At 40.7% G+C, this 23,740-nt stretch overlaps 1 protein-coding gene across 8 annotated transcripts in view; it reads left to right on the top strand.

Annotated features, from left to right (window-relative positions):
- col11a1a (collagen, type XI, alpha 1a) overlaps positions 1 to 23,740 on the top strand; it is a 75,089-nt gene that overhangs the window by 31,934 nt on the left and 19,415 nt on the right. For all 8 annotated transcript variants that reach the window (XM_035142942.2, XM_035142945.2, XM_047337896.1 and 5 more), the window contains 23 exons: positions 205 to 249; positions 556 to 609; positions 2,460 to 2,504; positions 2,891 to 2,944; positions 3,072 to 3,116; positions 4,648 to 4,701; positions 4,796 to 4,903; positions 6,551 to 6,604; positions 7,543 to 7,596; positions 8,142 to 8,186; positions 8,327 to 8,380; positions 8,593 to 8,637; positions 10,791 to 10,844; positions 11,475 to 11,528; positions 14,523 to 14,576; positions 14,695 to 14,802; positions 17,063 to 17,152; positions 18,322 to 18,375; positions 20,629 to 20,736; positions 20,842 to 20,949; positions 21,765 to 21,818; positions 22,012 to 22,065; positions 22,431 to 22,538. In XM_035142942.2, the coding sequence (XP_034998833.1) occupies positions 205 to 249; positions 556 to 609; positions 2,460 to 2,504; positions 2,891 to 2,944; positions 3,072 to 3,116; positions 4,648 to 4,701; positions 4,796 to 4,903; positions 6,551 to 6,604; positions 7,543 to 7,596; positions 8,142 to 8,186; positions 8,327 to 8,380; positions 8,593 to 8,637; positions 10,791 to 10,844; positions 11,475 to 11,528; positions 14,523 to 14,576; positions 14,695 to 14,802; positions 17,063 to 17,152; positions 18,322 to 18,375; positions 20,629 to 20,736; positions 20,842 to 20,949; positions 21,765 to 21,818; positions 22,012 to 22,065; positions 22,431 to 22,538 (1,503 nt within the window). The remainder of the gene's footprint in view (positions 1 to 204; positions 250 to 555; positions 610 to 2,459; positions 2,505 to 2,890; positions 2,945 to 3,071; positions 3,117 to 4,647; positions 4,702 to 4,795; positions 4,904 to 6,550; positions 6,605 to 7,542; positions 7,597 to 8,141; positions 8,187 to 8,326; positions 8,381 to 8,592; positions 8,638 to 10,790; positions 10,845 to 11,474; positions 11,529 to 14,522; positions 14,577 to 14,694; positions 14,803 to 17,062; positions 17,153 to 18,321; positions 18,376 to 20,628; positions 20,737 to 20,841; positions 20,950 to 21,764; positions 21,819 to 22,011; positions 22,066 to 22,430; positions 22,539 to 23,740) is intronic.

The following is a 23,740-nucleotide window of genomic DNA, read 5'->3' as shown; positions in this document are numbered from 1 at the left end:
AGATGCTAATACGCCTTCTGACCCATCACACACACAAACACACCAGCTTAACATTCCTTCACAAGCTCAACTATTTACAGCTCTAACAAACTTTAGTTTATCCAGCCTTTGTGTGTGTGTGTGTGTGCGCGCACGTGTTTGAGCATGCTTGGTGTTGCTATGGCAACAGGCTCTCATGTATATCTATCTGTCTCTTCCTCACAGGGTCTTCCTGGACCACAAGGCCCCATTGGACCACCCGGAGAAAAAGTGGGTTCCTTTTTTTGGTTTTCCATAAGAATTTAGAACAATATGTGCCATTCTAATAACGCAGAGGAAATATCATGGTTTCAGTTAAAGAACTCATATTTCGTCATCAGAAATTATTGATTAGTCGCTTTTGCTTGTTTGACTTTTACCTTGAGTTGAATTTGTATGATTAAAACAACTTTATTTGCCTTCGATCAAAAAAATGTCAAATGTTCAATAGTGCAGAATAACTGTGCTGCACTGGAATCTAGTTGACATTGCCCCCTGACCTCTGACCTTTTTTTTCATCATCTTTTCCTCATGCAGGGACCTCACGGCAGGTCGGGGTTGGCTGGATTACCTGGAGCTGATGGGCCTCCTGTGAGTACTCCTATTTCCCATGTACACACAGTATGAGTTTAACAAACACAGAAATGACACCACTTTACTCACAGAGGGTCCCACACTTGCACAGGATGTGGTATAATGTCCCTGTTGAGCGAATAGCTAAAATGGTGGAAGTAAACGTGGACATAACCTTTGCTCAACCAGCAGGTCTTAACACAGATCAGACCTTTGAATGACCCTTTTTATATTCACTTTGATGGCCGATGATATCCTCATTGAGCTTTTAACACAATATGTGTGCTTAGGACTCAGGTCAGGTAGTATGTGACATTGTTTTCTCTACAGGCCGAACTGTCATTTTTACATATTCTCAAACCCCAGATTATAGATTATAGAAATAAATAATAAGTGAACTATAATGGCAAGATAAAAAGCCAATGTAAAAATAAAGGTTATCTATGGATATAGATGACTTAATAGAGCTTTAAAAGAGGACACCGGAGTTGTTCGTCTAGTGAAAGGCTAAAGGTCAGCGCCTGACTTTGTCTCCACCCTGAACCTGGGGACAAAAACAACTGGTCATCGGATCTCAGGCTACGAGCTGGCGAACAGAGGGGAGGTCTGCAGTGTCGGATGGGGCAATATCTATCTGTGCTTTTAAAGCCACATGCGGCCAGTGACAGGAAGCCAAAAACAGTCGGAATATGATGATATTTTCTTGTTTTTGTGAGAACCCTGGCAGCATGACTTTGTGCAAGCTGGATATTTGAGGCAGCCACTGAATTTGGAATTACAATGATCCCATCCGCTGTAAACAAAGGGCTGCAGTATCCTTGAATTAAAGAAAACAATCCTAACCATTCTCCTGAGCTGTCTTTGTTATGTTATGAAAATGAGAAGAAAATAAAACTTAAGGTCAGAATCAAGAATCGCATGGGTAAGTTAGTGACTTCATTTATGGCCAGACATATCTGACTATCTTCAACATAACAGTGAAATTAAATATTGTTTTTTCAATTATACCAATGACATTTTTTTCGATTGATACATTTTATTTTAAAACAAATTTTTCATTTTTAAACCATGACTATTAGTGTCAACAAGAAACTTGTCTGTACCCTTGAGGTGCCTGACACACACTGACCTGTAACATACTGCTGCACTGTGTGTCAGAGATCCCTCAAAGCATTTATGGGGGGTTGTTATTCCAGACCTGTAGTTTCTCTTGTCATTCCTGCCTCTGCCCTCAGTGTGAGAGGTGCGTAGGTTGAAGAAGCAGGCAGCCCTCAGTTCCCCTCAGGCCCCTCAGGCTGGGAGTGCCAGGTGTTTGCAGCTACACATATATATGTGTGTGTGTAGAGGAAGAGGGGTGTATTGAGCTGTTCACCTACTTCATCACTCAACACTGGCCGCCACACAAGTGTCTCAAACTGCCACAGAGACAGTCCAATTTCCTTTTCTTTACTGACATACACAACATCACTTATCCTGCTATGGTGCCCCGATAATCACATAAAAGTGCAGTGATGTGTCGGCTGTTTGTGTGCACAACAAACAGCAAACAAAAGAAAAGTGTGCACAACAATCCTTTGTGACCTGAATTTGTGCAGTGGGAACGTACTGACCTGTCTCTCACTCAAAGCATTATGGGAAATCCTGTCTTGTTGCTGGATCAGATAAAATATTTAAGTTTCTGACCATGTTTGCTGTATTGGATTTATCACAGCTGAAAATATAATGCTGCTCTGCTTGTTTGCAAAGATGCTGCAACTGTTTCATTCAAAAGTTGAATAAGACAGATTTGTTTGCGTCCTTATGTTCAGTTTAAATGTTTCTCTTGCAACCACCACCTTAAACAACTGTGTGACTTGTTCTTTTTACAGGGTCATCCTGGTAAGGAGGGGCCAACTGGTGAGAAGGGAGCACAGGTAGGTTTATTGAACGTGTGCTGATATCATTCTATCCAAGTAAACATGATGTTTTAAATAGTTGATTATATACAGATACAAATCATTTATAAAATACAACTCATCTCACTCCAAAGATAAACCATGTTTGTTTCGATAAATCCAATTACGTTTTATCAATCATTCGTATTGGGAACAGTAAATAACATTTTCATTCATCAGAGGTTTTATCATACTGATGTGTCTTTTGCTACTACTTAAACTAGTCAGTATATTTAAAACATAATTGCAGTTAAAAAGAAAAAAAAAAACTAGTAAAGAGTACTCCTCTCGGCTACAGTAGCTGAAATAAATTGAACCTACATTTATATTCTGATAAAGAGTTCTCATTTGTTTCTTCTCTCCAGGGTCCACACGGTCCACAGGGTCCAATCGGTTATCCCGGCCCTCGTGGTGTGAAGGTACGGTTTCTGTTCGACCATGTTGCCATTTGATTAACAAAGTGACCCTTTAAGCAAGTCCTCTCTTTTCTCATGTCGCACATAACTGTAAAGTGTTTCTCATGGTTGTATGTTTCTTTTTCAAAAGGGAGCTGATGGTGTCCGTGGTCTCAAGGGAGGAAAGGGAGAGAAGGTAAAGCCATTGTTTCTTAATTCAGCCCACCTTCACTGGGCTGAAGCCATTGAGCCAAAAGAGGCCATGAATCATATGTATACTAATGTCCTTGCAAAATAAATGAACCTTGTTGACAGAGAGTTCTGCGGTTGTCAACACATTTTCTGGAAATAATTAACTTTGAATCAAAATAGTGTACAAACATAGCAGATGCTTCATTCTGATTTGTGAACTTTGCATTTCCCAGCCTCTAATATTATAAATCTACCTGAGGTCTGTGTCTTGTGCTCTTTGATAAAATTGAATTAGCCGACTAAATCAGACTTACTTCAAAGGGTTCATTTCTGTCAAAGACCAAAATTTTATTGCGGTTCAGACAGGATTTGTCGAACTTTGAAAAGAAGGTGAAACGGTAAAATAAAAGTTTGGGTATATTAGCAGTATATGCATGTCCCAGTTGTTCTTTCTCTTGCTGTGGCCACTACTTGCACTCCCAACTTTGTTTTGAACCCTTTGAGCTGCAGAGAGTGGCTGAAAGCCCCATGCAGAGGTCAGTCGATAGTAATCTTCAGTGGAGACAGAGACTTTCTTAGCGTGACCCTCAATCGGTTTTTGAAGTTTGTAAAGCTGCAATGATCGGGACTTCAAACAACACTGCGATCCATCTTGAGCGCTTTTGAAGTGTTTGCGCGTGTGTGTCACCATGTAGAGATTAATCCAAGCTCCCTTTTAATATGCCTGACGTTTATGTAAGATCAATACAGTTATGCCGCTGTATAAAATCAATTATCTGACTTAGGGGTGTTGTTCTGACTGCGGTGACAGGTATTCATATCAGTTTTTATTGAATTATTTATAGCAAGAGGTTCAAAAGCCAAAACCTTGAGGAGAAAGGGTTTGTTATGAATAAAGGATGTGCCTTACCTCAGGTGTCTCCGCGTGTGTGTGCGCATGTGTGTATGGTCTTCGTGAAGCGAGCTGCTGGAAACAGACATGCTCAGTGCTGCATTATGCATAAGATAGGGTCTCAAACATGGACAGGTGACAGACTAGAAGCACAACGTGTCAAAGAAAAGAAAGATCAAGCTGAACTTGTACAGTGACCTTCAGCATCCATTTGGTTTTGTTTGACAGAGCTACGAACTTTTTAGTTTTACTTAAAAGAATGTAAAACATGTGCCTTTGATACAATTTTATAATTAAATAATATAATCCAAATCCCAACTAAGACTAATGCTGGTGCTTAATGTAGATCATGTTAATACAACACAACTCATCGAACAACAGCTAAACAGGAGGGCCTAACACGTGCTATTTTACAGTCTGACCAGCAGGGAGCAGCATCGATCCTGTGATACACAGAGGGAACATGAGCAGGCTGAATTTTTAACAGATGCTTAACAAACACAACATGTCGTAAAATAAATAAATTTCTGTTTCCCTGTGTGATGAAGAGATGTGATGAAATTAATAGATGATTTGAAATGACAATGGAATGAAATACCCAGTTCCTTGCAAATGCGTCAACTTCTTCTTTGTCTGATTTTAGGGCGAGGACGGTTTCCCAGGTTTCAAGGGAGACATGGGAATCAAAGGAGACCGGGTGAGGAGCTTGACTGAAATAACATCAACAGTCTCATGAATACGCATGAAAACATTGACGTCAACTCAATGTTCTTTCCCTGTTCGTGCTACAGGGAGAGCTCGGCATGCTTGGGTCCCGTGGAGAGGACGGTCCTGAGGGTCCTAAAGGTCGATCTGGACCCAACGGAGAAGCAGGGCCCCTTGGACTTGCCGGAGAAAAGGTAATCCAATTGTGTGTGTAATTGTGTGCTCTAATTAACTCAATAAATATCAACATTAATAAGTCAACAACAAGTGAGTATGTTCCCCGCAACTGTAGCAACACAACATTTCATTCAAAATGATGACATTTCAAAATATCAGACTTCAAAGCAGGAGTGAAGTTCTTGTTTATCCTTTTTACAATATAAGTTAGTCCCTCCAAAGTTAGACAGGCTCCATTGGGGTGCAGTCAAATCTTTTTGGCTTGTGACTGTGTAAAGTCATTGAGTAGCAACTGCTGCAGACCTCAAATAAAGTGTTCAGGGTATATTCTGATTACTCAGAGTTTGGCACTTAAAGGAATTTTATTTCCAGTTATAAGCCTTATAACCTTATACAGCCCCATAATAAATAAATTAAAGCAACTTTTCCCTCTCAGCACTTTCACAAATATCTGGAACATTAGGGCAAGTTTGACATAACCCGTTTGAATTAAGCACTTGTATTGTTGTTTTCATTGGATATTATCTTTTATATCAATTCTCCATGTCTGGTAGTTCTGCAGTTTCAGACAGTGGAGGTACAGTTTCTTATGTGTGGATACGTTATACGATTCTGTTGCAGAAAATATATATATTTTTAAATATTATCTAACTCCTCGCACATGTAAAAACATGGCAAGATAATTTCTTTCTTTAGACCCATCTGAGATCTTCTCCACACCACATCTTTAATCAATAACCTGCTCACCTGGGTATAAAACAAACGTTAGAATGCAGCTGTACACCAACATGCTGATGCACGGAGTCCAACTCAGATGGGTTTTTCTAAGAAATTGATTCTTCTCCTGTTTGACTTTTTAACCTTCGCTGAATATACAGTAATTGCAACTGAAGCGGAAGACCTGATGTTATCAGCTCGAAAAGGAGCCACAGAGAAACTGTGTTGCTGATCTGAACTAGGATTATCATTAACCCTCCTCTTTCCTACTTTAGATTTAATAGCCTTAGTTGGAGTCTATCCTTTTTATTATTCCATTTGTTGAATAGCTCATCTGGCATTTATGATATTTTGGGACCATTCATAGACTTAGACATTTGGATTAGTCAGGTTAGCATCTCCTTGGAAACCATTCTTTTCACCTCAGGGCTAATTTTAATACATGCTGACTTGAAGTTGTTTCTATTGTACATTAGATTGCATTACATTGTGGCTAATACAAATGAAGTCAATAAGTGATTATCCTTTTTAGCTGATTGCTAAAAAACGTCAATATTCGTCAGTATCCCAGCAGTTGGGTTTGTGTACAAAACTACCAAAACTCTGAGGCACATTAAAAGAATAGACGCTGCAAACTAGATTCCTTTTGAGCATGGATAATCAGCATCCCTATATATCTTCTACACTGATCAAGAATGACTTCAGCAAATTGTAGTTGTATAGATTGTGTGTATAAATACAAGTACAGCCCTAACATAATTATTGTATTGGAGCTGACATGACCATCTTTCTTACAATCTAGCTACTTCTCTCAGCTCCCTAAGTTTTCAGTTTGTAATTCTCATTTGAGATATTTACATTTTAAGGGAAAAGGGAACATAGCTAAACTACTAAGGATGTTTTCTATTTTCTTTTTTGTACTGACGTGTGTTGTTTGTGTTTCTCAGGGTAAACTTGGTGTCCCAGGATTACCAGGTTATCCAGGAAGACAAGGACCAAAGGTGAGTAAATCTGCATTAGTGTTTTTTTTATCACTAGACACAAAACAGAAAAACGTTCCCATTGGACAGTTTACTAATTGCGTGTAAATGGATTTTAGAAACAATATATTTTACCATATAAAGTATCAGTACAAACTGCACAGTGGGGAAAAAACATTGATCGATCAATCAATCAAACAATCAATCAACTTATTCTGGTGGGAATAGTTGATTATTTGAATTTTGTGTTGTTCTAAGGGCTTTTAAAATCAACTCCTAATCTCAAAACATGATGACAAAAACGTTAAAGATTTACTCATTTATAGAGACAATAGTTTATTAGACAAAGCAGAAGAGTGATGTATTTTACATCTGGAGAAAGTTACTGATTTGAGTCTTACTCAATGTTACCAATGCAACATTTGGTGAGGCGCTGCACAGTAGGTAAGCCCTTTTTAAAATCCTATGTTCGGCTAAAGAAAAAATGTCACCTTATCTTGTGTTTACAGCGGCCCTGTGCTAAGCGTTTTGTCTTAAAATCCTCCTGTGTGTTTGTGTGTGTGTGTGTGTGTGTGTGTGTGAGAGAGTGAGTGAGTTTGGGAATTTGATGTGTTGTCTATGGAAGGCAGGAAATATCATTTTGATTTAAACTTTTACCTGCAGGTATATTACTTAATGTGTTTTTTGATTAGAACATTTTGACTCCATTAAAGAGAGCTTTAATAATCTCAAGAGGAAGGAAAGTGTTGAATTTGGTTTAATATGACAAAGCTTGTTCTAAATTCAAAGGGATTTTACATGGTGTTGAATGCGTGAAAGTGACTGGGGATGACATCCACCCGTTCAATAATAGTGCAGATAAATACAGGAAGAACGCTCATTATCATGCATGCAGTGACCCACCCAGCCTCTCGCTTGATTTTCTCATTTCCCTCCATATCTCCCTCTCTTATTGACAGGGCTCGAGCGGCTTCCCTGGGTTCCCTGGAGCCAACGGAGAGAAAGGAGCCAGGGTAAGTAAACACACACCCACACACACACACTCTCTCTGCCTGTTTGTGTATGAAAGTCACCACTCCATCATATTCTCCCAGAAAAGAAAATGTATTCCCATTATGAAGGACAAAACAAAAGACGTGGACACAATCATGCCTCCATGAAACACCCGGATTTCTAGACTTGGAAAAATCAGTGTTGAGTGCCGAGAAATGGTTCAAGGCACAGGTTTGACTAAAACTATTGATTATTGGCAACTGAGTACATCAGAGTATTCAGGGACACTTTGAAGAACATCTACGAAAGTATGAAATACATTTTTCTCAATCAAATTTCGTCCGGTGTCGACTCAGAGGCAGAAAACCATTTCGCAGTGAGTGTAGAAACGTTTTCACTGGTTATATTTGGCGGCTGTTTCTGCTGCTGTCGTCAGCCGAGCAGTGGAAATATTACCTCCATTCAAAGAGTGCTTACTGTAGCTGTGAAGACACAACTCTGGGACTTTTTGTTGTCATGAAGAAATTAACTAAAGTGTACTTTTTTCCAACAATTATTCCAATAGGGTGTTGCAGGTAAAGCTGGTCCAAGAGGTCAAAGAGGTCCAACGGTATGTACTGTACTGTGATCGCATAGTGTTAAGTCATCTTTTAATGTTTATCCACTTGAATGATATATATATACACTGACAGTGTTACGGTTTGACTTCATTATATTACACGGTTGTAACTTGTATTTTTTCCTCTGTAGGGTCCTCGCGGTGGACGAGGAGCCAGGGGTCCGACAGGAAAACCAGGTCCCAAGGTACAATTTCTAAAACTGTCACACTGACTTCGGGCTTCTCCCTGGGTTGCACTAGTGAAACACTGTATTCAAGATAAAAGTGAAACTTAAATTGAACATTGTGACATACGTATATCTGAACTTCAACTGCTTCCACCAAGGCCTTCGCCACATATGCAAAATGTAAAATTGAAGCTAAATGTTCACTGATGATATATTCTTGTGTGTTTCAGGGGACATCAGGCCACGATGGTCCTCCAGGCCCGCCCGGTGAGAGAGTAAGTCCATATTAACACACAGTCTGGGATGGTTCCAATGCATGTGAAAACAAACAAGCATTTTGAAATACGTTTTCAGTCCACGCTTTAAAAAAAATTACGCTTACAGTGGCTCCATCTCTACTATTAAGATGTCAGAGTGTGAATTCTCTTCAATAGAGGAGCTTCTATTCTGGTCAAATCCTCCAGCTTTTAAAGATAATGAGAAGGATTTAAAAATGACCATAGTCCCACTGTGAGTTCCTAATCAATAACGAAAATGTTTTAGCTGCCGAAAGTTTTTTTTTAGGAAGAATAACTTTTTATTCTGTGATTTGGGGTTTATCCTAAATTTCATGTTCCTATCTTCCTCTTACAGACAGCAGTATAACTGTTCTTTCCCTTCGGCCTCAGTCCTCAGAGTTTTAATTAAGTACATCTCTCATCCGAAGCGTTTTGAACTGATGATCAAACAGAAGACAAAAGAAAATGGTCCAGAGTTAGATTTACAGGATGATTTCTTCGTAGTGTGGAAGCCCTGGGTGGCGAACTCAGTGGCAAAATTAACAATCTCTGCAGTTGCTTCACAGTAAAAGCCTTCCAGCGGTGCCAGCTTATTTAATACCCGTTATATTTCCAGTGGAGTTGTAGAGCAATTCGATTTTTTTTTTGCTGCCTAACAAAGAAAATCCAAGGAAGACATGAAACAAAACAGGCAGCTGCAGCGTGAGCTCAGTTTGTGTTCAGGCTACACACGGAGAAGCAGATTTTATTACGACTCTGACAGAGCTCGACAGGGAGCCTGTCAGAGAACATCCTCCCCTCTGTTAGATAAAACACATAACAGGGATACAAGAGTGTAAGCAAACACTGTAAAGGCACCTCTTGCTTTCTATATTGGCCGCACAGCCAGGTACAGTAACTCAGTGAGGACAAGGTGACTCATCATTTAATAAAAGTTTAGTCCCAGTAGACTTAGAACCACTCATCTGCAAAACACTACTGAGGTGGTGTTTGAGTTGGTGCCTTACGCCTAGACTATCATTATCTCTTGTTTTGAAAAATATAATATCAAATCTGTGCATATTACTCGATATCAATCAACCCCAATTTAAGTATCAGGGGTTAAACGTTCTCCGGGAACATGTGGCTAAAACGTGTGGAGCTTCTTATAGAGTTCAGGTTTTCACAGGACTTTCATATGTGATTTATATTGCACCCCCCTAGATGCCAAACTCCTCAACAATATACTCTGTACCTTTCCAGAAACACATTTTCACATCATCAACATATTTCACCGTAAAACAAACTTCAACACACAACTCTTGAATATGAACATCTCGTCAGTTATGTTGTGTAAGTTTCGCACTGACCAGTTTTTCCTCCTGATCCAAACCTTCGTTCTGTGTGTCGGATATTTTATTGGTTTCTACTTTCCTCTCTTTTTCTGTCTCGTTTTCACTTGTTTTCTATCTCTCTGCCGCTTTAAACCTAATAGCTATTGTGTATGTATACAGTTTGCAATGACATATATAATTGGCCCTTCTTAAAACGTCACAAGTTCTATTAGGTGAGGAACTTACAAGATTTATAAATGTATTATTATTAACAATATGTTAGAATACAATACGATCATTCTGGGTCATTTAATGTGAAGTACACGGGAAACACATCCAGTGATTCCCTATGATTTGGTTTATATTACATGATCACAGCCCTTTGCCCTTTGATATTAACCTGTGGATTTGAAAGAGGCTGACCTTTACCTCATCAAGCAGTACTCGCTTACTAAGGACGGAAATCTTCCCCTTAAAAAAATATCACTCCTCAGGCATTTGCTAACTGTAAGATTAAACCAAGTTGGACTAATGAAAAGACAGAGAGACCTTATGATTCCACACTTTACTCTGCAGCAGGACAGGGGATGAAACCTTTTCTTTTATGCATTGTGCCACTCCAGCGTGCTCCCTGTAATGAATCAGTATTACGAGCATAGACTCCGTGGGCTGATGAACAGTGACTCACTCACCCTTATAATTTTGGTTCATTTTCTGTCACAGTCACCACATCCACACGATGTCCATGCAGCTCCCAATCTTCTTGGTACATTTTGTGTTTTTGTGTTTTTCTTTCTTTGTGCATCTCTCATATATCTGTGTCTGTGCTGATTGCAGGGACCTCAAGGACCCCAGGGACCCGTGGGCTTCCCTGGACCAAAGGGCCCCCCTGTGAGTATTTCTCCTCCACCAATATAAGCCATCGACAGCTCAACATAAAAAAAAAAGAAGCGTGGAAATTATGCAGTTTGAAGCTCATTCCTGGGGCACAATGTCTACACTCTCACTTCCTTTACTGTATTAATAGCAAATTAGCCTCATTTGCAAACCTTATAAGTCACGATTGATTCAATCTAAGGAGTTCATTGGGTGCGATGCAGTAATATATAGCAATATCCATAAATCTGTGCAGGGATCATTAATCTAACTGTTATTGAAGCAGAACCCATTTTCTCAGTCTCCAATTGAGGCGGTAGACAAGTGGTAATTTCCACCTATCGATTCAGGTTTAGATTCATAGCTTCAACCAGTGATCTGGTTCTTAAAAAAAAACAAAAAACAGAGCCTGTTATTTTTCCATTAGTGTTCCGTTAGTCTAACTATAATTATGTTTGTACTGTATATTGCGCCCAAAGCATTTGCACAAATTTGCAACAATAAAATCTCATTGCTCAGAAAAATAAACCTTTAGTCCAACACCAGGGACAATTTCGAGGTGCCATCATTCTCAACCAGATATGAATGTGATGATAGTGAATGTACTGGGTTACATGGTAGAAGTGACTTTTAATTTCTACACAGGGACCAGCTGGAAAAGATGGGCTGCCCGGACACCCTGGCCAGCGAGGAGAAACGGTGAGTATCCTGTGTGGCCTCTGCCTCTAACCTCTCACCAAGTCTGGAAACATAGGACCTCACGTCGCGCTGGGAACTCAGTGTTATTTTTCACACTCGGGACAGATTCATTATATTTCCACAGCGGTTGCAAATAAAGGATTGTATCTCCTCCTTTATAGGTTTTAGAATTAGTTTTTCCAAAAATGAAAGTGAAAAAAAATGAAAATTATTCCCACACACACACACACACACACACACACACACAATTACACCACAACACAGACACACTCCTCCTCCACTTCTTAACTCTATTGCTCTTGTATCCAGGAGATTTGAATCAGCGATACACATGGGGCAGAGCGGCAGACATGTCTACCAAAGACATGAAGTCTGATGATATAGCCCCTTGTGAACTATCTGCTTGTCTCCATAGACTCACAAACATGCACACTCACACACTTCATTCTGTCTGAGGAAAGCCAGACAGTTCAGACACTGATGGACAACAGGAAGCTGGGGAAACATCCTTCTTCTGTGTTATTGTTAATTGGCAAGTTTACAAATATCCACTGGCAGGAAACTGAACTTTTTGTCCCGTTGCAACAAGGCTCTGTGACAATTCCTTCTCTAAAATATCTGAGCAATAACAACACTAAGTAATATTTGTTTTACGACAGCATGGAGTTTTTTTTATCAAGAGAAATGGTTGTGCTAAATCTGCACCGATGATGCATAGACGCCGTATCCAGAAGACACAGAATTCATCAACAACAAAAGAAAACACCAAGCAGAGTTTGGTTTGATCACACCTAGTTGCAATCTCCTGCTCTCGGATTCGATTCCCCCTCACTTGGTATGCATCGGTGCACCTTGGTTTGATGAGGCTCAGAGGGAAATAAATTCCACTAAAAGCTTGACAGATCATCGCCTCTATCATTAAAGCTTCCCTTACCGCTTGCCTCTTTCCTATAGATAACGTAATACACCACACACACACACACACACACACACACACACACACACACACACGAGTGCTTCCCTGCCTCTGCTGCTATACAAGTAGCAACGCAAGAGTCTTCATTAAGGTGTTTATGGCTGTAGATTTATGGTCTGATGAGCAGGCTTCACAAGCATGCAATATGAGAATTGATCACAGCAATAAAGACGCTCAAAGCCCCGGCAACACACGTTGCATTTGAGGAAGTGCAGATAAAGATTTGAGTTGCTGTCTGTGAGTCAGGGTCGATGCCGTAACTGAACGGCCTGAGGGTTGCATCACCATAACTCACAACACGCACTGATCAATGAGCTTGGAGTAGTAAGTCAGTCAGGATCGGCCTTCTCAGAGCTGGGGTTTAAAGACTTTGATTGGCTGTGGGATAACAAGTTACAGATGAAATGAGTTACAAAAGCGGAACATGTGGGGTTTGATGACCAGGGGATCCAAAGATCAGTCGGGAATCAGAATGAAAAGTCAGCGTACAACCGGCACTCTGTCCATGGAGCATTAGCTCAATGCTAATCACTGTCTGTCATCACTAACCAGTTACGTGCCTGGAAATACACTAGCATTTAGCAGATTGTGATTGGTCTCCATTGCATTATGAGATCTCTGTTAAGGTTACCAGTCTTTCTTTGTTTCATCTGTAGACTCTTGCTGTATTGATTCAGTGAACTTCTAAGCTTCGTGCTGGGTTGGCATTTGGCGAATACACTGTAGAGTCATTGGATTGTAGATACTGTAATTGGAGAAAAGACTCAAACCAATGCAGATTGAATTGCTCCGTTCCCAGAAGACGGAAGTTCATCTGATTTGTGCTACAGTGTTGAGTCCTATAGCGTTTTTGCCTTGTCCTGTTCTGCTCTTTGAATCACAACATATCCATAGGAAACACTGTAATGCAAATCAGGAAACTTGTAGCATAACTTTATCATTCAACTTCTGTGATTTACCTTGAAGAACGCTGTGTTAACTCTTAAAGGACAATCATTATTATTATTAGAGTCGAGCAAGCAGGGTATTGTTTTCACCCGTCTCTGTGGTAACTCTGAGACCACTTCCACAGTCCCAAAAATTACATAGTTCAAAATACATTTTACAAGGTATTTCTGTAACCTATAGGACTAGAGACACCACCTGAAGCTTATAGAACCAAAAAGAGTGTATGATTATATAGTAGGAACTTGCTATGAAATCAGAAAATTCCGTAACATAGTATCATGCAATTTACTTTTGCAACCAATAAGAATTGAAACAAGATCAATATTGTTTTTAAGCTTAACCAATCACTCGTCTTCATATGGTATAAATTACACAATTACATCACTATGAAATGCCATTATTAGACCTACAATATTAAAAAGTTAGCATTGCCTAATAAGGATATATATAGAGTGTGTCACCTCTCTGAAACTGAGCAATAACTAAATCTAGGTCTACAGTGGCAGAATGATAATACCACTGGCTTATGAAGTTGTGGTTTATGAGGTAGCTAGCAGATGCATAATTACACATTCAGAGGAATCTGAGCATCATTATCGTCTCTAAGGAGTCAGGTATCTGGATACTAGGCTTTTTGCTCTGGGTTGTTTTTGTCAACACTGATTAAAGGAATCTGGTGCTGTTAGATGCTGTATGTTCAGGTACAGTAAACAAGATTAATATGCATCGCCTGAACGTCTGGTTTGATTCCACCTCACGATCGTTGTCTCATCTCCACGTTTCCTATTTCTTTCAGCAACTTTCTAATGATTGCAGTTTTTAGATAATGAACAGTACCTGCAGCGGTTTATTGCCCAGAATTTCAATATAACAGAATCTGTCCTTGATTTGTGAACATAACCTGAAAAAGCCTCTTGATCCTACATCAAGGAAAAACCCACAACCTAAATCACTGCTTATCGGCTGAAACAAACTCAAGTGGAATCAATATGCTTTCTTTATTTTTGACTTCATTAGATACACTGTGTGTTTCTGTTGCTGTTATAAACCTGTTGTCATCTTTCTCTCAGGGTTTCCAAGGCAAAACTGGTCCACCAGGCCCAGGAGGTGTTGTTGGACCCCAGGTAATGTAATGTTACATTTTAATAAGAAGGATTTCATGTGCCTTTTTATCAAGGATTTATATGGTATTGTTGATATGTTGAACCGTAAATAATATAAAACTGTGTGATATCCTCTCAGGGACCCACTGGAGAGACCGGTCCTGTTGGTGAGAGAGGCCACCCTGGACCCCCAGGTCCACCAGGAGAACAGGGTCTTCCAGGTGCTGCTGGCAAGGAGGGAGCAAAGGTAGAAAAAAGAAGACTAACATTTATTGTTTAGAGCTTAAACTGATCATATACATTTCCTGTACTTAAGGACAGTAGTTAGCTGTCTCAAAATTATTAATCTGAAATAAATGCTCATTTATTTTATCATAGTACCACAACATCCCCTTCTCTCACCCACTGGCTCAAAGATACACATCGTAATTCATAAAAAGAAAAAGAGCAAGCTCAGCTTTTCTCATGAGCTATAATAAATTTGTGTTAGTTACACAGAAGAGACGGAGCCAGTGAGGTTGATATAGAGATCAACAGCATATAGGCAGGCTGAAAATTGAACTTATGCAGTTGCAATTATTGTACATGATTTGATTTTGCAGAAGTAACCTGCTGCATTCGCAAGCAGTTATGTTTCTTGAGGGCATGCAAATCTCAGTAGACTACTGGATTGCTTAAATAAAACGGGGAGAAAGCCGGAATAAATCTGTAGCAATAAATTCACCCAGAAACGCCAAAGCACTGAGTCTCGCCATCACTCTCGCTCTGGCAAGCGACTGTGGAAGATACAGTAGCTGAGATCCAGGGAGCATCTGGCGACATTCCCTCCCTCCCTGGATCTATCTGCCCGGCAATTGAGTGCTCATTAGGAGCAGACAGTGGCCATTTTGTAGAAGTATGGGCTGCTCCAAACCACCACCCTGACTCCCAGGAGCACTCAGCATGGCCCCGCTCCCCATCCCCTCCTTCAGATCCTCATTTTCTCCCCGTCTTCCCCAAGCAGACAGTTTAATCAAGTCCATCGGCTAACTCCAAACCCTCCGCCACTCACAGACCCTCTTCCCTCCCCGCTCTGCTCAGGCCGGTGCATCAGTATGCCAGGGACACTTTGTCGAGGTCTTGGCAGCGGAGCCCAAATCCTCTTATACCTCTCAAGCCAACTCTTCTGTGCCTCCCTGTTTGCAGATAAAGTCAGCCTGCCAACAGAAAAGAAAAGAGAGAGAAGTCAGGAGTAGGTTTTTCTGAAGTCAAATGTCTTGGTTTTAGAAATGTGTTGTAGAAAACAAACCAAGAACTAAATAAAGTTACCTTGCAGCAAAGTGTTGGCATGGTTCCTTTGAGGAGGCAGAAAACAAATGGAGTTTTTAGAGTTTAGTCTGTGAGCTGAAGGAAGATGGAGGAGTGTGCGAACAGCTGCAGAAGCTGACATTTTTATACATTTTTTTGGTAGTAAGCATTCAGAAGTTTCCTTCCACATATTTTTGGAGTCGCCCCTGAACTTTTATTTATTTTGAAACCTCTTACACAAAAAAAAGAATCTGTCTCCAAACACACATTGAGTGTAAAAAGGCCGTCATCTGTCTGCTTCTTGTTGTGGCTGATTATGTGAACGTATAATCAGCGCTGAGGCTTGTGTATTGACTGTGGAGACGGCGCTAATGATTCCACGGAATACCTACATACTTCAAACTAATTGCAGCTAATGGCCCATTAAGATGCATGTCAGCTACAAAACAAGTACACATCTGTTGCTGGTGTGATGTACAAAGCCATTAGTGTATATAATATTTGCTTCTCATATGCTTTTCAATCTGTATTATTATTTTTTAGAGCCCTCTCTTGTTCAGTTACCAGCTGTGCATGGTAGTGCTTCATGTTTAATACATAAATGCTGGAACATGTCTTCATATACACATTTCGCCAGGGGGGCTCAGAGGAGGCAGACATTTCTGAAGTTGGGTGTGCTGCAGTTTTCAAGAATTAGCTGTCAAATGCTTTGCATCTCTAAACCCTTATCGACACCGTGTCAAGACCAATTTATCATTTCACAAGAAAAAACGTCACATTAAAATTGAGTTTGTAGATGACTCAATTTTAAATAATAAAACAAGAGAGTACTCTAAAGAGGAAAGTTCCAGTCTCTGACTTTGAATTTGAACATGGTAATGACTGATAGACTGTCACAGAGTGAGCAGAGAAACAAAGTGAAAGAAACAAACTCAAATTTGTAGTTATTCCATAGAAAGTACCTCTGTGTGACCAAAGGTAACATTGTTACAGCAGTAGATGACAAATAGTCTGTATTTATATAAATAACATTCATATAAAGAAGATTTGAACTAATCTTATCTTTTCTTATCTATCTTGGAAAAAATTTTGCTCATCAGATATATATAAAAGAAGTTTTCCCTGATATATAATATCAGAACATAAAAGTGTTATGATATTGTATGATGCACCATGTTGTGAACCACACTAACCCTGACTATGTGTGACTGTGTTATTAGGGAGACCATGGACCACAGGGATCCACAGGTAAAGACGGTCCCCCTGGTCTTCGAGGCTTCCCCGGAGAGCGAGGTCTACCTGGTGCCACGGTAAGCGCTCCCCTCCACCTGCACTTCTTCATCATTGCTTCCCGTTACATGCATCTGCTAATAGAAAGTGACAGAAGGTTGCCACATTACACATGAGCCAGGAACTCTGTAGAGCCACTGACTTCATTAGAGACATCGGCCTTGGAATTCGCTCCGAGCAATCAATCCGGTGCGGGAGAAATCTGAAGCGACATCTTACAAATGAATAGGCGTGCCTCTGCATCGCTCCAACGCCACTCACACCACTGTTTTAACCAAAGTAATGCATCATGGGCCTCTGTTATGGAAGCAGGCAGTTGTTTGGAAACGAATTGTTAAATCTTTCCCCGAGTTTAGGTCAAGGTCTTGAATTGTTTTCCATATTTCAGTGCCATTATTTTCTCGGGTCAGCAAAGATATTTGTTTTTTCCTTGGTATGCATTATTTACTTAATAAATTATTAAATGGGACACATTAGCAAATAAACTGTGGCGGCTGTACTGTGGGGACAGGTAGTGATGTGTGGAGCCTGGATCCTCAAGGTCAGTCAGACTCCGCAGGGCAGCAGCACCCCTGATTGTTTCCTGCCGTTGTAATTTACTCCAGCACACAGCCACGGCCAGCAGAGACTCATTACCCATACTGCCATGCGCTCTTTTGTGGCCCACAAGGGAGCAACACACACACACTCACACACTCTTTGGGTATTGACAAACAGGAAAACTCACATGCATGAAATGACACTGTACACGCAGCTGCATGAAAACCACAGGTTAGCATGTGCAGAACAAAATAAACACTGTATAAATTCCACATACACACAATCATGTTTATCCACCACTTATGTGCAATGAAGTCCCCCCCGCCCTCCAGCTACAGTATCCGCAAGAAATGATTGATACGCCTGGAGGGATTGTTACCCATCATGCATGTGGGTTTTCCATGTTGTATGTTTTATGGCCTCTGATTTATGCTGGTGGTCTCTCAGGATGAAAGTGACAAGGCAATGATATTTCCTAGGGAAGTGCTCACAGGTGGTGTTTGGCTGAAGTGACAAAACAGTAAAGGAATACAGGATTGGTGCCTGATGATGGAGCTGTTGAAATGCAAGGCTGCATGGGCACATATAACATATTTACAGCTCTGCCAAGAAAGAATACTCACGTCTTTATTGTCCTTCTTTTCCTCAGGGTCCTGCAGGTCTGAAGGGAGGAGAGGGGCCCCAGGGTCCATCCGGTCCTGTTGTAAGTACACTGTTACCTGAAGTCAAAGCCCCTTCGGGAAATTCACTAAAAAAATGTCCTTCCTCAATGTATTGGATCTTTAGATTTGTGTTATTGCTTATTGCGGGTGCTTGTTCAGCATATTTCAAGTTGTTGTGACCTCTGCATGTGCCAAGAAACAGAGATAGTTCACATTTTGGCAGAAAAAGCTTTAAAATAGGAATTTAATTTGCTGTAAGAATTTATTTTGGTCTGCCATACCCCACTAAAAAAAGAAAAGGATAAAACCTGCTTAGTCATCTTTATGTTTGCTGGGAGGTTTTTGTCTGTATCAGGCAACACAACAAACAGTAAGTTATTTATGTGTTTGAGCCTTCGTTGCCTGGGGTAAAGCTGGATGAGACGTATGCTCTTTTTCCGCTGGCCAGTGTTGCCAACTCTTAAATTTATACTCACTCGCACATTCTTCAGATGTCCAGTGCATATCCCACTGCAGCAGATAGATTAGGTGTTTTGCTTGAGGACATCACAACTGCTGCTAAACAGAAAGACATGCCTGACATATTTATTTTCAGTAGGAATCAGATCTGATGAAGGAAAACAAGGGCAGAGACAATAAAACACAGTAAATTAATTAAATTGCAGCAAGTGAACTAAGTACACGTGTAACACTTATATAAAGTCATTTAGCCATTGTAGTCACGTCACCTGCGGGTAATTTACAATTTTTTATTCATCATTTCATATCATCTCGTCCCACTGCACACAGCGACTCCAAAGCGATGTGCGAGAGTGGCTGGGTATCAACACTGTTTGCTTCATTGCCTCCTGGCACACGGACCCAAACAAACACACACACACACACACACACACACACACACACACACACACACACACACACACACACACACACACACACACACACACACACACACACACACACACACACACAACCAGGAGAAAATCCATATGGTGAGTCACAGTGTCTAGTCATCCCGGGCGTCGCTCCAACACATCCCTCATCAGTCCCAGCAGGTCGCATCCTGGCACTTAGGCATCAGATCGTCACAGGGAGATTCTTCATGAAACACATTGCGTGGGCAGCATGATGTCTCAGAGTGTTTCTGTCACAACAGTTATTTCTTAATCCCTAATCAGGACAGGTGTTTGCTTTATTCACTTTTCAACCACGTATGTGTTTTGTGAGCAACCGAAGTAATAAAAAACTGCAAAGCAGCTAAAAATAGGACTTTGCATGAAACATCTTTCAGGAAAAACATGTCACGTTGTCAATTAGCCAGAGGTGTTACATACAAATTGTAATTGTACATTAAACAAACAACAAAATCAAATATAGGGAAAGGTTAATTGCAGGTCAAAGTCACGTTTCACACCTTAAAGTAGATTTATTTGCCTCCAACATTTACCAGGGGAAACTTAAACTCACATTCTGTTAAGGATAGTTTTGTGATTCACGTCTTCAATGACTTTATCATAGTCTTTACGTCAGGAATGCATCTATCTGTCTACTAATACAAGAAAACACTGTGTGTATTTGGAACACAGGTCACTTTTACAGTTTCAGAAACAAAGCTACATTTCAAACAGGCAGGCTTAGAGCGGGAACTGCACTAGTTAAATAAAAAACATAGAACTGTCTATATTTCTGCTTTGGTTCTGCTTTTACAGTTTGCAGGTAAGGTTGTCTCCCCGGTGGAGATAAAAGTAGTGTGCATGCAGGTAAACAGAGTGTTGACATAGTGCAGCAGAAATAAGAAATGCTGAGTGTCATTCTCCATGATGTTTTATGGATATTGGTGAATACTGAGCTCCTGTATGAGAGTACTGATACACTGCAGCAGCAGCAGCAGCAGCCTCTTTCTTTCTTTAAGAAATGCATTTCCAGCAGCAGGAGCGAGAGAGAAACCGGGACGTCATTTTGCCAGAAGCAGATAATGCCGGCTGCTTTCAAGGAGCATCGCTGCTTTATTAGAACTTAAAAGCCAGGTTTTACTGTGTGTGGCCCCTGCTGTTTTTTAATTATTCCTCTGGAAATGTTTTTTCTTCGGAGGTGTGTTGATCCATTAGTGGACGAACTCAGCTCGCTCTAGCTTTGTAGATGTCTAATGGTTGTTGTCCAGGATACAGGGATTCTATTTCAAACAGCCTTACTAAACATGAAATATGTGTCGTCTCTACAATAAAGAAAAACCTGCCTTCTGCATTCTATGGATTAAACTTATTACTCATCACGTCTCTTTCTGTCTCACACAGGGTTCTCCTGGTGAGAGAGGTTCTGCTGGTCAAGCTGGTCCCATTGGCTTGTCTGGTAGACCTGGCCCTCAGGGTCCTCCAGGTCCTGCTGGTGAGAAGGGAGCACCTGTAAGTATTTGTTTTTCTCTCCTAGTCCCCTTTCCTTCCTTTGAACTTCACATCTGCTGTTTGTGTTTTCAAAATATAATTCAACAGATGTCGTTGTTCCTCTAGGGTGAGAAAGGGCCTCAAGGTCCGGCTGGTCGTGACGGTGTCCAGGGTCCCGTTGGTCTGCCAGGGCCTGCTGGACCTCAGGGTCCACCCGGAGAGGATGGTGACAAGGTCAGATCAACCACACTATAAATAAATATATAAAGATGAAAATATACAAATGTACAAAAAAAAGGGTCTGGAGCCTAGCTACTATAAATATACATTCGTTACTATTAACCCACAATTCCACATCCTACAACTCCTCCACATCTATTTTTCTGCTCGGGTCCCTTTTAAAGCACATTTATGTCTAATATCCAACAACCATTTTTTTTTATTTGTAGTTTTTTTAATCATCAAATACCAAAGAGAAATAAAAAGCTGCTAGTTTTCCCACCATACAATTATGTGATGTCCTGGGTGAAGGCTACCCATGTCAGACTACATGACATGTCTCACCCCCACCCATCAGTTACTGCTTCTCCATCCCCAGACTGGGATGCGTTTTAGGACTGAACAATTTTACCAATCAGTTACCCATGTTACCCAGTTTACCCATGTCCTCACTCAGACCATCTGTATGGAAATCTGTTTCTCTCTTCTCCAAACTGTTCCCAACCCCTCCTTATCACAAAATGTGCCAGTGCAAATTGTAAAATGTGTCAGAAGAGATGTAAAAGTAAAATACTGTTGCTTGTTCCCTGCAATCATTATGTCCCTTCAGGTTTCGTACCCAACCATATGTCACTGCAGTGGTTTGCTATGGAATTAACTAGATGATAAAAACAACAACATTTTCCATAGCTGTGCAGATAATGGTTGTTAGTGTTAAAAATGAGGCTTTTCTGTGATTTTACATAAGCTGTTGACATTTAGAGATGAAGCAGAGCTGATCTGAGATGGTTGACTGTGTGTGTGTGTGTGTGTGTGTTTCTCTTTCCCAGGGAGAGGTTGGAGAGCCCGGTCAGAAAGGAAGCAAAGCGGACAAGGGAGAACAGGTGCGTTATGGGAAGCAGTGTCCATTCATTTCTGTGTCACGCACACATTTCAACCCTTTATTCGCTGTAATTAAAGAGTCACTGATGTGTTTTGCTTACGCATCACAAAGCAATGCATGATTGCTGTTACTTGTGTGCGACCATTCTGGGATGTTGTGGGACCAACCTTTGTTTTTTTGTTTCTTATGTTCAGGGTCCTCCCGGCCCAGCTGGTCTCCAAGGTCCCATTGGTGCCCCAGGTCCTGCTGTAAGTCCTCTACAACTGTCCTGTACTGCATGGATGAACCTGCTGTAACTGGCCATTAATGTGTTGTGTGAATAGCGAGACAATCCTGACAGAAAGACAGACAGGACAACGTGCAGTTGATAGTATTTCCTAATAGGAGACACTGCAGATAACTGAGATTTGTAATTAATTTACACTTACTTCTCCACGAGTTGTTTTACATCAGTAAGCATCACACACATATTCTCTATATATGAGGATTTCAGTGGCCATGGGATTTTATGCTGTATTGTTTTGCCAAAAACAAATTAAAGGTTTGTGGTGTGAATAAACAATTCAGTAATAATGTTCAAATGGAGAGTAAACGTGTGTATGTGTTTCCTCAGGGAGGTGATGGAGAGCCTGGTCCCAGAGGTCAGCAGGGTATGTTTGGACAGAAGGGAGATGAAGGCTCCAGAGGTTTCCCTGGACCACCTGGTCCCATCGGTCTGCAGGTTAGTGCCGGTCACATGTGTACAGACCTACAAACACATGCTACATACTGTTATTACAGTGGCTTAGCAATGTAGTATTCCTGTTTGTGTCATATAAGCACTTGTCTCAGTAGCAGTTCGACATTTTCTACACAGCAAATCCTACAGACTGGTCCTTTAATGTCATATAATATGAAATGAGACAAAATGTATCATTTAGATGATTTATATATCATGAAACTGTCTAGAGGGAGACCAGCTAATGTAGAATAATTTATAAAAATGGTTTTATCCGTTTCACCTACATTTATTTCCAACAAATATCAGCAGCATATGACATCAAAAAGATAACAGTGTTTATTTTCAGTGTGGCGATATACAGGTGTTGGGAAAGCACCCACTGGCCCCCACTGTTACCACACGTGCCACCATCATATTTTCTGTCTGGTATAAAGAGGAGTCAAAGCTCCAAAGGTTTCCTCAGACTTGCTCCCACTATGCTGCAACCATATTGTAACTGGTTTACTGATAGCGTGTCTTCTTCTGTGGTCTCGCAGCAGTCACAGGGGATGAGAAACTCACCACTGAAATATAAAAATACAGGGTCCTCTGTAAGCCACAGACTAGGCTTTCTCGAGATAATAATAAAAAGACATTTCCTGTGGAGCTACATGTAGCTGCTGAGATTGACTCTTCAGATGAGGAATAGCACACAGCAGGAAAACATGAATCCAGGGCATCACTTCTAAGTCATTTGATATTCTCAATATTGTGTTTCATAATCTGTTCTATCCTGTTGCTACGCATCCGGTTTGTGCTGTAGGAGGCACATGACGTAGAGCTGAATATAAAGTGCTGTGGACCTTGATAAACCAAAAGTAAAGGAGTTAAGCATTCACCCTTATGTCATTTATTCTTAGCCACAGCAGTTTTCATTTTGCCCATAGTCGAAGCAGCATCTACAAGTTATGAAAAACATTCATACATTCAATATGGGCAAAAACACGCAGTTGCCTGCTCAGTATACGCTGCTTTAATAGGATCTGTAATGTGCATTGTATCCTGACCTTGCTTTGACCTTCAGTGATTGCATCTCTCTCTCTCTTTCAATGGCATCCTCCTCCCTCCATCCCCTCCTGGGATATGGCTCAACGTCAAAATGTCCACATGCCTCGTTGAGAATTCACACACACAACAATGAGCCTTTGTCAGAGTGAATGCTG

This window comes from Hippoglossus stenolepis, chromosome 19 (genome assembly GCF_022539355.2).
Source record: "Hippoglossus stenolepis isolate QCI-W04-F060 chromosome 19, HSTE1.2, whole genome shotgun sequence".
NCBI lineage: Eukaryota > Metazoa > Chordata > Actinopteri > Pleuronectiformes > Pleuronectidae > Hippoglossus > Hippoglossus stenolepis.
The sequence above is the reverse complement of the archived record's forward strand: the minus strand, read 5'-3'. Positions and strand labels throughout refer to the sequence as shown.